Consider the following 12,928-nt stretch of genomic DNA (forward strand, 5'->3'; position numbering starts at 1 on the left):
TAACCAAATTGACTGATGATGGCTCTCTAGGAACAATAACCTCAATCATCTTGATTAGGCTATCCAAATGGGCTTCCTTGGCTACTATCCCATCCACAAAATATCATTTTCCTTCTATGGCTCTTTCACTCTCTTTGGTTGATTCTCACTTACAGGTTTTGTCAGCTAAGTCAAGTAAGAATTCTCATGTCTTTCCTTCATCTGTAAATGATGTGAATCCCTTAAGGCACATATACTCTATCATTTGTTTAGTTGGGTAATCAATACCCTCATAAATTATTTGACTTAAATGCCATAAGTCTAGGCCATGGTGAGGGCATTCTTGGAGTAGATCCTTGAATCTCTACATAAGTTTGGAAATGACTCACTAGGCTTTAGCCGAAACTGAAGGATATCACTTCTAAGCTTATTGGTCTTGTGAGTTGGGAAAAAACTTCTTAAGAAAGACAACTGTGAACTGTTCCCATGAGATTATGAAATTTGTGGGTAACCCATACAACTACTTTAATGCAAAAGTGATAAACGTAAGCTTAACAGTATCATCTGAAAACTATTGGATCTTAATTAGAACACATACATCTTCAAATTCTCTTAGAAATAGGTATGCATCCTCAGAGGTCAACCCATGGAAGTGGGGCAACATAATGATGTATTGAGATTTGAGTTCAAAATTATTGGCCTGGGCTTGTGGTAGAACTATGCAGGAAGGTTAGGCTGTTCTAGCAGGGTAGAACCTATATTTCAGAGATTTAGGTGAAGGGTTTTGATGTTGGTCTCCCATATTGAAAGGTTTTAAAGAGAACAAACGTATATAATCACTACTTATTGGATCTCTTCTTTCTAACCGATTCTTAGTATTACGTACCCACCTAACACTCATACAATAAAAAACTACCCACAACTAGAGTAAGACAAGCACAAAAGAATGGACAACAAAACTTTTTTTTATGGTTTTTTTTTTTCGCTTTTTGGGAGCTTACCGGCAGGGATCTAGGGTTGCTTAGGTTAATTCCTGAGGTACTGCTACAGGGCAAAACCTGTGTTTATCATACTGTGAGGCATGACGACCTCCACCGATACAACTATTATTACAAGTTGTTCTTCTTAGGAATTCAATAAAAGAAAAGAAAAAACAAAACAAAGTAAACAAAGCCCTCCGATTTACTAAAAGAAAGCGAAAAATAACATGGAACTGTCTCCCCGGCAACGACGCCAAAAACTTGTTAGGATTTAAAATGTAACCGTAAGCATACGGATCAGTGTAGCTATGGGTCGAACACAGGGAGAGTAACCACTTTATTTTATTTTTTGTTATTTTACTAATGCAAAAGTGAACCGATTAATGGTTGTGATCTAATTCTAATTATTGTCCTAAAAATATATATCTAAAATAACGTTCTAACCATTCGTCATCTAAGAATTTAAAGACACAAGCCACACAATTAAAATAAAATAAATAAATAACTAAAAATAAATAACCTACGCAATTAAAAAAATAATAAAGGAAAAAATACTGAAATAAAAATAAAGTAAAAGAAAGGGGATAAAGCTAAAGAGAGACTCACAAGTAAGTTTCTCTACTTAGCCCGAGGGATGCATCATAATATGAGCTTCCCTACTTGACCAGAGAGTCGTTCTTACAAGGATTACTCTACTTGCCTTTAGGGAAAGGGAAACAATTAAAATAAGAAAAATAAAATGATGGTTCTATGGCTAGGAGGGGCAAAGCCAACACATACACTAGCCATGAACCTTGGGGGAAAGGGATAGTAATAATGTAACGACTGAAATTAAAATGCTAAATTAAGAAAGAAAGGGTAGTCAGAAGAGGGAATGAGAGGGGGGAGAGAAGACTACTGAAGGAGCCTACTTACTTGAACTTCAACCCCTAAACCAAAAACTTGATCGATTTAAGATACTACTAGTACTAAAAATCATATTTGAAATAAATCAAATCTGAAATTTCTAGTACTAGAGAAAACAAATCTGAAAAAAAAAATTTAACTTGAAAGACATGCTTCACAACTTATTCTTGTCACCTAGAATTAAGCCTAGAACTAGAACTTGAAAATTACAACTTCAATTGTTTAAACAATAAAAATAAAAGACTGAATCAAAAACAAAAGTGATTACATTAATTGAATAAAAAGAACTTACCAAAGTGTTTAAAGCATAAACCTAGAACTAGAGTCAGAGAAAGAGATAGAGCAACAAAAAAAAACCCTAGAAGAAGAATGAAGTGCCTCCTCCCCTTGTGTTAATTCTATTATATAGAGAATGGGGGAGGGAAGCTAATGGTTTTAGCTTCTAAAGAAAAGATTTTTTTTATCTTGTTGATGACGTGGAGGAGGGAGAAGAGAGAACACGTGTGGAGAGAGATCTCTCACGATTTTTCTTGCATTTTTTTCCCTATTTTTTTCTATTTTTCTCCTTTTTTTCTTTTTTTTTTCTCATTTTTCTATTTTTCTCTCTCTTCTTGCGTAAGAAACCCCCTTTGGCCGATTTTTCTTGCTTGGATTTAGACAATATTCTATTTAATGGAAAATTTCATCCATGCCCTTGTCTTTTCTTTTTTTTTTTCTTCTTTCTTATATGAGTAGGAGAGAGAAAATTTTCTTAAAAAAAACCTCAACAAAATGGAGGCTAAGAGGTTTGAACTTGAGACCTCCTAATAAGCAAGGGATTTTTCACACCACAACTCACCAACTACGCTAGGTAGTTGTTGTTACCAAAAATGAATCTTCAATCACTTAAGGATGTGGTCCATCGATCCTTGTTGGCATTTGAAATATTTCTTATACCATTGGGACAACTGCAGATGGGAAAGTTTTGCATCTTGGTTCAGTTTTGATCCATTATTATTTTTCTAGTCCGAAAAGAATAATCATTTGTACGGTTGACCAAACAAATGTGTACTTACAATTGAACACGTCCATCTTACTTAGAATTTTGTCTTCTTCACAACCATGAAAAGAAATAGGACCTCTTTATATGTAAAATTGGAGATATAGCGCTCGATAGTTCTTTAGGCCTTGAAATTATAAAACCTGCAAAAATAGAGTAAAACCCAAGGTAGTTCCATTCTTAATATGTAAAATGCATATTTTACTACACTAGATTTCACACATAAATGTGCTCATCAATCACTATTGCATGTTATTTTCATACCACACTTTCATACTGTTCAGCCCAAGTTGGTGATGTTATGAGAACTTTGACGTGTTTGGTCTCATATCGCTTTAGATGTGATTATCAATACGGTTGGATGTTTGTAATTCTCATTCAGACTAAGACATTTGGTTTAAGGTGCACTCTATTCGACACTGTTTTGTTTGTGGTCACATTCAGTTTATCTAAACCGGAGAGTCGTTTTAAATAAATTTTAAAGTCTAAAACTTGTGATATATGCTGCCCAAGTGGGAGATTGTAAGATTTCCAATTAGGTGGGCTAGTATAGTCAAATATTTGTTTCCAAAACCTGTTTAGTGGTGTTGACTACAAATGGAGTAAATAGAAAGAATCCAATATTATTTTTAAGTGATCTCTATGGAGATATTGGATTCTATTAGCAAACCTTAATGGTATGAAATATTTATTACTATGTGTGGGCCTAAGGTATTGTTTCCTTAATAGGGAGGAAACCCTAATTTTATTACAGGGTTGGTCCCTACCCTCACCCCTATATATAATTATCACTGACCTATTAAGTGAGGCAAATGATCTAAAGTAAAAAGGAAAGAGGGTAAACTAGACCAACATTGATCGTGTTATATAAGAAGCATACATAAAGACATTGAGGAGTTATTATCATGCTCATCGATCTCCATGAATCATTTCTGCATCTATTTTTTATCAAGCTTCCCACTCATGTGATGTGGTGACTCCTCCACCGCACCAACACACCCAGCCCAATATGTCTATCTGAAGCCAGTCCTTCGTTCGTTGAACAGAGATTGAATATTCCGCAAAAGGATGAGCTTCGATTCAGTTGGCCAATGCCCATAGATATTTCTCCCCCATTATCCTCTCTCTCTCTCTTTCTCTCCACTGCCTACAGTTTCAGCTCTATTCATGTCTGCAACACAAGCAGATCAGTATACCTGACGACGAGTTTAATCCATCTTCCCTCTGACGGCCTGTCATGGCTTTCAACCTTTCCTTACTGCAACTCCCTACCATCCCCTCCCACTCACTTCGGACAAAACCTCACTCAGATGGAATCAAACCCATCACACTCACCTCAGTCTATGCCGCAAAACTCAGCAGTTCTGGTAATTTTTCCTTTTTATTCTACTACATTCATTCCTACTTGTGATTACTAATTTTTTTCAGTTTCATGTATCAATCTGGGGTTTACTTTGCAGGTTTTTCGCGGTATTCGGCCATTACTTGTTCCTCTTCAAATGGGCGAGGACCTGATTCCGTGGACGATAGCATTAAGGACGTTGAACGCCTCCTTGAAGAGAAAAAGGGCGCCGAATTGTCTGCAAGAATAGCTTCTGGAGAATTCACCGTTCAGAAATCATCTGGGTATGTTTACTCGAACACCAAAACGCCTTTCGTGATATACCCATTTGTTTCTTTCTTATTATTCTTCTTCAAACACATACCTTTTACGGGACCTGAACACAATTAGAGGTTACCCGTCTGTGTTCCTTGCGTCACTTTCCTCTTTGGAGTTGGCTCTGTTCTTTGTTTATCCCCTTTGATTGTATTGTTTGATTTTGGTGCTGCGATAGTCTTACGTCTCTATTGAGAAATGGACTGTCAAAATTGGGTGTTCCCCGGGAGTTTCTGGATTTCCTATCCCAATTGGGTGATACTGGCCGAGAGCATCCAAAGATTCCACAATCCAGAGGAGATATCAAGGCCGCGCGGGATCAGGCCTTCTTCCTTCCTTTGTATGAGCTTTACCTCACATATGGTGGAATATTCAGGTTGATGTTTGGTCCAAAGGTTTGCTTCTTCCTTTTCATACTGGATTCTTATTTGTTTCAGTGATTAAGTGAATAAATAAATGCATTTCAAATATGCTAAGCTTGTTTTTACGGGTCTTTTTGATCAATCATTTATTCATTGTTTTTACAGTCCATTTTGATAGTTTCTGATCCTTCTATCGCTAAGCATATATTGAAGGACAACTCAAAGGCTTATTCGAAGGTTTATTAACTAATACATCAATCTATTGTTTCTTTCTTTCGATGAGATCGGGGCTTGCTGTACGTGCTGATTTAATTTCACTAAATTCCTGACATACAGGGTATTTTGGCAGAAATTTTAGATTTTGTCATGGGGAAGGGACTGATCCCTGCTGATGGGGAAGTTTGGCGTGTCAGACGACGGGCTATAGTCCCTGCATTTCATCAGAAGGTAATTCAATGGATTTTTGGGTTCTGTTATCCTGTTGCTTGCTTCTCATCCCCCTCACCACCTCTGCAGTTCTCGTTTTTTCAGTGTTTCCCCCTTTTACTGGCTTGTAGCATCTGAATATTACTTGCTTTTCTTACTGCCTTCTGTAAAAAACTTTTATTTTCTTTTTGAAACTTTCTGATGTTACTTTTTCTTTTAATTTTCTACTTTTAGTATGTAACAGCTACGATTAGCCTCTTTGGTCAAGCTACAGAGAGGCTTTGCAACAAGCTAGATGTTGCTGCATCTGATGGCGAGGATGTAGAAATGGAGTCCCTCTTTTCACGATTAACCTTGGATATCATTGGCAAAGCTGTCTTTAATTATGATTTTGATTCTTTATCAAATGATACTGGAATAGTTGAGGTAAATGCTCCGGATTCCTTTCTTCTTTTTCTCTCTTCAACTTTGTTTCAGTTTTGACTTTCTACTTATCTTCATTTGTGTTTCAATTGAGTTCATTTTCGAAACCTTTAGTTCCCATCTTTTTATGTCTACTTTTGGTTGACTTTCTATTTATCTTCATTTATGTTTCAATTGAATTCACTTTTGAAACCTTTAGTTCACATCTTTGTACATCTACTTTGGCATGTCCAGGCTGTTTATACAGTTCTCCGAGAAGCAGAAGATCGAAGTGTTTCACCTATTCCATTCTGGGAGATTCCCATTTGGAAAGACATCTCACCACGTCAGAAAAAAGTCAGAGCAGCTCTCAAGTTGGTTAATGATACACTGGATGATCTGATTGCAATGTGCAAGGTACTAGTGGAAACACTGAATGATTAAGAAGACTACAATTTTCTCTTACCAAATCTCTCTAAAACTCTCTAATCCCAAACAGGGATTCCCCTACCTGCTCTGCCGACCAGAATTTGTATACCCTTTGTATCGGACATGGACATTTATGTTTTCTATGTAATCCTGCATCAGGTTCCATGTCAAACACCCATACCAAAGATGGATATTTATAATACAAGTTCAATACAAGAGCAGGCCAATAATAATTAGCATTCCGAGATGGGAATTACTTGGGGTTGTAAAGCATGGAGAAGAAAACGTAGGGCTCTTTAACGTTGTAGTATCCTTGATATGATGGATAATAGTTGAGAGTAGACACTTGCAAAATATAGATTCATGGTTATATGTAAAAATCAAGGTGTCAGGGGGGGGGGGGGATGAAACTCAGGAGTATGAACTGGTTGACCATTCAATTTAAGAACTTAATAGGAGGATATGAACACCGTTTATGTTTTTTTCTCGAATGCATCTCTTTAGAATTTACCTCTCAGTACTGATGTTGAATGTCATCAACACTGGCGTTTTATCCCAACTATTTGGCGTTGGATACATGGACCCTTAACTATTCCATTTTTTAAATATCTTCAACAAATTTGTGTATATACTGATCTTATCTCACTAGCTCAACCGCTGTACATTTCAGCACTGCCTCATGTGCCATACTAATGTTGAATACGCAAGATAAACTTTTGACCTTGAGCAAATGCATAGAAGGATTGTAGTTTGACCTTATAACTGCTGTCTTGTACTCTTAAATATTTAGGTAAATTACATTCGCATGCGTGTGTTTAGTCATATACTCAAGGTGATCCGGTGCTAATTTTGTTGTGCTATACAGCTACCTATAGTTTCATGAATGCGGCATAGATTTGTCTGCTTGCAATTCCTAGAGTCAGTTCAGTTTACTGTTAAGAAGATCCTCAAATGGATTTTGCATCTGTTTTATGCATCTGCAGAGGATGGTGGATCAAGAAGAACTGCAGTTTCATGAAGAATACATGAATGAGCAAGATCCTAGTATTCTTCACTTTCTTGTAGCATCAGGAGACGATGTATGGTATTATTTTTATGTTTGCAATGTGTGCCTATAGTTGCTTCCAAGTTCCAACTGATTGAAAATTTATCTTTGCATAATTGAGGATGCTACTTTTCTTGTAGGTTACTGGCAAGCAACTCCGTGATGATCTGATGACAATGCTAATAGCTGGGCATGAAACATCTGCTGCAGTTTTAACATGGACATTCTATCTACTTTCTAAGGTATTTAGCTTGTGCAGAAGGATTTAAGGCTTCAGTATCCATGACCTGGTATTCATCTTAATGCTTCTGTTGTTAACTGGCTCATTTTCTAAGATCTAGTTATTGACTGAAGTTCAAGCTTTGGATCATCTTGATACAATAATATTTCTCACGACATAGCTGGCTTGGGGACAATTTAAAATTTAGATTGAATATGCCATTGTACATAATCATATTTCCAATATCCAGTGTTTGGGCCAAGTTTTCCTTCATACGTGGTGAACCAAGAATCTCCTCACCTACCACCTTTATGGTGGTTGGATGGGACTCAGGGCAGTGTAAGGGCATTTCGGAGTTCGTAATACACTAATACATTGGATGGGTGAGTAATTATGACCATCGATTCTGAGGAAATCTCTTGACGGTGAAGAAATACTTTCTCCTCAGTGTTTTCATTGAAGGGGGTTTTTTTTTTCTCTCTTTTTTTTTAAAATAATTTCTGCTGTTTTTTAAGAAAGACATTGTTATGTTTGTAATAAAAGACCTACATAATCTTGTCCTCCTAATTTAAATCATGGGAGTAAGGGCTGTTTTGAAGAATTATGTTTTTTTCCCCCTCTGGATGGATATGATCGCCTGAAGATATGCAAGAACTTGAAGCTAACTTCTATGTGCTCTTTCATGGAAGATTAATTAGAATTCACATTGCTTCAAGTCTTGTCAAAGTTTTAACTTCTAGTATTTTAAGCATTAGCATTTCTACTTCCCTTATTGTTTTGATATGTCAAGCTAGGTTGTTTAGATCCCTAATATTTACATTTTAATTCCTGGCTTTCCTGTAAACAAATGGGCATTTTCTATGAAGTAGGAAACAAATCTTATGCAAATTTCATCTGTAACTGCTATTCATGGTAGACAGTCTTGTCTGAGTCAGTTCTACAGCATTGTCTGAATCATGTCTAACTTTTCAATTCCTGTAGGAACCTTGTGTCATGTCCAAGCTCCAGAATGAGGTTAGTAATTGAAAGGACTTTTACATTCCCTTGAATGATGCTCCATGGAGGTTTTGGAAAAAAAATAAAAAGAAAAAAGAAAAATAATTTGGTAGAGTACTCCATTTTTTACTTTCTTTCTGGATTTTAATTATTTTTAAGTCATTAATCTCTTGGTGCATGCTGATTGCTAGGTGGATTCTGTCCTAGGAGATCGCTTTCCAACTATTGATGATATGAGGAATCTAAAGTATACAGCTCGGGTAATCAATGAGGTAAGAACTTTCTATCCACTTCCTTTGCATTATTTTTAATGCACTTATTCATGTATTAGTTGACCAAACCAGTTTCCCATCTATTCAACTTTTCTTTTCTTTATTTTTCCTTTACCCTTGCTCTCCTTTCTTCTGCAGTCCTTGAGGCTTTATCCACAACCGCCTGTCTTGATTCGCCGTTCTCTTGAGGATGATGTACTTGGAAAGTATCCGATAAAGAGGTGTGGTTCCAATTAACCTAGATATTTTTATTGCTCTACTTCAATTTTGCTTTGTTCACTTTTTTACTGTGAAACACTTTGTGTTAAAAGAAAATATGTTCTGTTCATTACATAAACTTAAAAAAAGTTATGTTCTTCATATTCGATTTTTTTTTCTTTCTTTTATGGCAAGTGGAACACCCCAAGACGAGTACAGTACTGATTGGAAAGACATATTTCAACCTTGTGCACAACTCTGCTTTTGTCAATATTGCTCAATCATCTGATCAACAACATGCTTATAAACTTCTTCTATTGTTTAGAGATGATTTCGAGTGAAAAATGCTGTAGAATCTCCTGTCTTTGTCCAACTCAATTAATCATTTTTGTTTTATTCATCCTCAATGGAGTTTCCTACTTAGTTCTATAGTGACCTCCTGAATGAGCTTTTATATCATTTTAAACTACAATTTCAAATTGCAACTTCATTTTTCACCTTGTGCAGAATTACAGTCTTAACCGTGGTAAGTGTCATTTTATGTTCCAATTTAGTGCAACACATACAGTATTTTGGGTTATAAAGATAATTAAACTGCCAGCTCTACTTATACCTTAATGTAGGGCATATGTTCTGGTAGTACGTGTCCGTTGTGTTTACATTATTTGAAGTTCTGTTGGCTTGACATTATTTCCTTCAGCAAGATGTTCTAACTATGCTATTAATGATCCAAGCATAATTTGTGGTTGTGTTATTTACTTATTCTTTTATGGCAGGGGTGAAGACATCTTCATTTCTGTTTGGAACCTGCACAGGTGTCCCAATCGTTGGGTTGATGCAGAAAAGTTCAATCCTGAAAGATGGCCTCTAGATGGACCAAATCCAAATGTGACCAACCAAAACTTCAGGTTTATTTTGTTTAGCTTTGCTATTTCCCCTTCCTTTCTGGTGGAGTGATTTCTGCTGCTTTTCACTGCAGTTTCCTTGATATTTTGAGTTTCTATCATTTGAAGCCTTTTGGTACACCATAGAGAATTGACATGTGCTTTACCAATCAGTGGGAAGGTTTGCACGATTCTGTTGGAAAATATGCTTGTTGACATAACAAATTAGATATGGTCGATAGAAAGTTCTCATCGTCTCAGAGCTAATAACTGTCAGTGTGCAGAACAAGCTACCAAAACATGTTTCCAATAAATATCCATCTGTACAGAAAATCTCATGCTATATTAGGCATGTATGTTTAGAATCTTAAGCCAGGATATTATCTCTACCCAAGGCAATGTCCATGCACAGACACAAGAGAACCTTTTCTTTTGGAATGGGAGGAAAGGATGGGAAAATAGAACCGTGGTACTATCATTTTTCACCATACTGAATCACTTATCATATTACATCAACCTGGGGGGTTAGCGGTATGTGATTCCGCTTCATCATATGGTGGGGTTTGCTAAAACTGGAACTGTCTTCGGAGAACTGGCTTCAGATATGAAACTTCGAGCATTCAGAGATGTCTGGTGATAACTGATAGGTATATATTTTCAGGGAGAAAACGCCCTCAGTCTGGTGTTGCCTATGCCCAGACATAGGCAGGCGTGAAAAGACCATGCTGTCCCCCAGCCCCGTGCACTGACGATGCTCCTGCATGTCCTCCCAATGGCCCCGCATGCTGGTGTTGCCTACACCAGACTGGCAGGGTTCTTTATTCCATATTTTCATGATACCATGAAATTGAGTGAACGTTACTCATACAGAAGTGATACAGATTCAAAATAGAACATTCTTGTGATTTCTTTTCTGGTATCTGTCTTCATTATTGTTTTTGTATAGATTAGGATGTCTAAGATCTATTTAAACCCATGCTGTCAATTTTGGCCTTTCAGTTACTTGCCATTTGGTGGAGGACAACGGAAATGTATAGGAGACATGTTTGCTACATTTGAGGTAATCTTCTTTTGCCATCGGAATCTCTGTGGTAATGACAAGTAGTCACAGGTACAGCTGCAATGGTATTATTAGGAAGCAGGTTCCGACACTGTCAGTGCCAGAAAGCATTTTAACATCAATGCTATTATCTGCCTCATGGTAGTCAGTAATCAAACTACATAGACATGTTCACATCCTCTTCTAATCATATGTTCATTTATAATTGAATCTTGCATAGCTTCATGTCAGAATAATGTTTTCATATTGTTGAAAAGATGGAATCTGTTTGAAGAGCAAGGGGAAGATCTCCACACTTGACTATATCATTTAGACAACTAAATTTGACATGTATCCAAAGAATTCCCCATCTATCCAATAGTCAATGACCAAAAATGCCTCCATTTGGAAAAATAAAAGCTGGTGCCGAGGACTTTTTTTCCATATTACTTTATTTTTATGACTTCCATTGGAGAAAGCAAAAAATTCTAGGGAACAAGAATAAAAGATCATAAATGCCTGTCACATACAGAAATGCATGCTTATCACTCGAAGAACCATGTTTCCTTATCCAGAACCCAAGTTTTGAATTTCTGTTGTGCAGAATGTGGTAGCAGTAGCAATGCTTGTTCGGAGATTTAATTTTCAAATGGCCCCTGGAGCACCTCTGGTAAGTACTCTGCTTCTAATCTGCCTGTGCATTTTGCTTTGCTTTATCTGATAGAACCTATGACAAAGTAAGAATTTAATGAGGTAATAGTAAAAAGAAAGAACTAACCAACAAAAGAAAAAATCATCTGCAGGTTGACATGACAACAGGAGCAACCATCCATACCACAGAGGGGTTGAAGATGACCGTTACACGAAGAACAAAACCTCCTATAATTCCTACGCTGGAGAAGACAGTATTGGAAGTGGATGGCTGTAATGCTGTTAAGATGCAAACTCCAACAATGTTATCATCTATGAGCGTATCTGAAGTTGAGTAGCAACATGACCAGAAAGATCAAGTTACTCCACTCAGTAATATTGGCATGCTAGATGCTCCCACTCACACACATGCAAATTCATCTGAGCAGGGTTCTTAGTGGAAGAAAGAACAAAAAGAGGAGGGAGGAGGGCCCCCCCGGGGGGGGGGTTGGCTGTTGGGAAAGAGGAGAGAAATTGTCAATGTTAGTAAACTTCCTCACCTAACCCATTGTCTGAAGCTTCTAAATTGTAAATTACCAGACTGCCCAGATGCCAAACACATGGCTGATGAAAAAAAAAACCTCAATACTCAATTCTTTTCGGACAATCGGATTACCAATAGATATCCATTAAATATAAGAAAAAAAAAATGCGTAGTAGTTAAGCGCTACCTATAGAGATATTATTGGAATTGTATGTCCGTTAAAACTTAGTTTTTCACCTTCTTAAGTAGAGATAGGACTGGACATTCTATTCAAATAGTTGCCACATTATGTTTCTAAGAATGGTGAGTCTAAGGTACAAATGTGAGTACATATTCGATATGTATATTGAATTGAATCACGTGAGAATCTTGCGTTTGTTACTGCTAAATGTAGAAGAACGAGATTTTCATTAATAACTTTTTTTTAACTGACTCTTTGACCTAAGAGATCCTTGTCATTGCAGCAATATATCAGCAATATATCATGATATTATCCACTTTGTGAAACCAAGATTACCAACCATGATAACTTTAAGCTTCCCCGTTTCTATATTGACTTCAACCTATCCCTGTCCATCAACAGTGAAGGGACCAGGGGAAGAAAGGGTGGTATATGGATGATGGTCTCCAAATCCATCAACACATCCCATTCTTACAAAGGGTCTTGTTTCATTGCTCTGGAACTTGACGATACCTCAAACATCTGGATGCTTATTGGGATTTATGCCCCACCTCACCAATCCCTGAGAAAAGAATGTTGGATTGAATTACAATCTTTTCTTTCCTCTTGTACCCTTCCACAGGGGTGTCAATCCTATGCCTGCACCGGTAGGTCCGACTGAGCCCGACTCTCTTAAGGCCTGACCTGAACCAACCTGTTTAATAAACTTGTCGGGCTTCAGTCACTAGCCCGTCAGGCG

At 37.1% G+C, this 12,928-nt stretch overlaps 1 protein-coding gene and 1 non-coding gene across 2 annotated transcripts; both read left to right on the plus strand.

The window, feature by feature from the left end:
- The first annotated feature begins 302 nt into the window (after positions 1-302).
- On the plus strand, positions 303-408 carry LOC122090293. The gene has a single exon (XR_006143532.1). It is a non-coding gene; the product is annotated as a small nucleolar RNA R71 (small nucleolar RNA).
- Positions 409-3,831: 3,423 nt separating this feature from the next.
- Positions 3,832-12,194, plus strand: LOC122088131 (protein LUTEIN DEFICIENT 5, chloroplastic). The gene is made up of 16 exons (XM_042657291.1): positions 3,832-4,271; positions 4,365-4,530; positions 4,740-4,956; positions 5,089-5,160; positions 5,260-5,370; positions 5,584-5,775; positions 6,007-6,168; positions 7,164-7,259; positions 7,366-7,467; positions 8,427-8,459; positions 8,633-8,713; positions 8,852-8,934; positions 9,688-9,819; positions 10,795-10,855; positions 11,439-11,504; positions 11,638-12,194. The coding sequence occupies exons 1-16, from the start codon at positions 4,142-4,144 to the stop codon at positions 11,821-11,823; spliced, it is 1,890 nt and encodes a 629-aa protein (XP_042513225.1). The 5' UTR covers positions 3,832-4,141; the 3' UTR covers positions 11,824-12,194.
- The last annotated feature ends 734 nt before the right edge of the window (positions 12,195-12,928 follow it).

This window comes from Macadamia integrifolia, chromosome 9, assembly GCF_013358625.1.
Source record: "Macadamia integrifolia cultivar HAES 741 chromosome 9, SCU_Mint_v3, whole genome shotgun sequence".
NCBI lineage: Eukaryota > Viridiplantae > Streptophyta > Magnoliopsida > Proteales > Proteaceae > Macadamia > Macadamia integrifolia.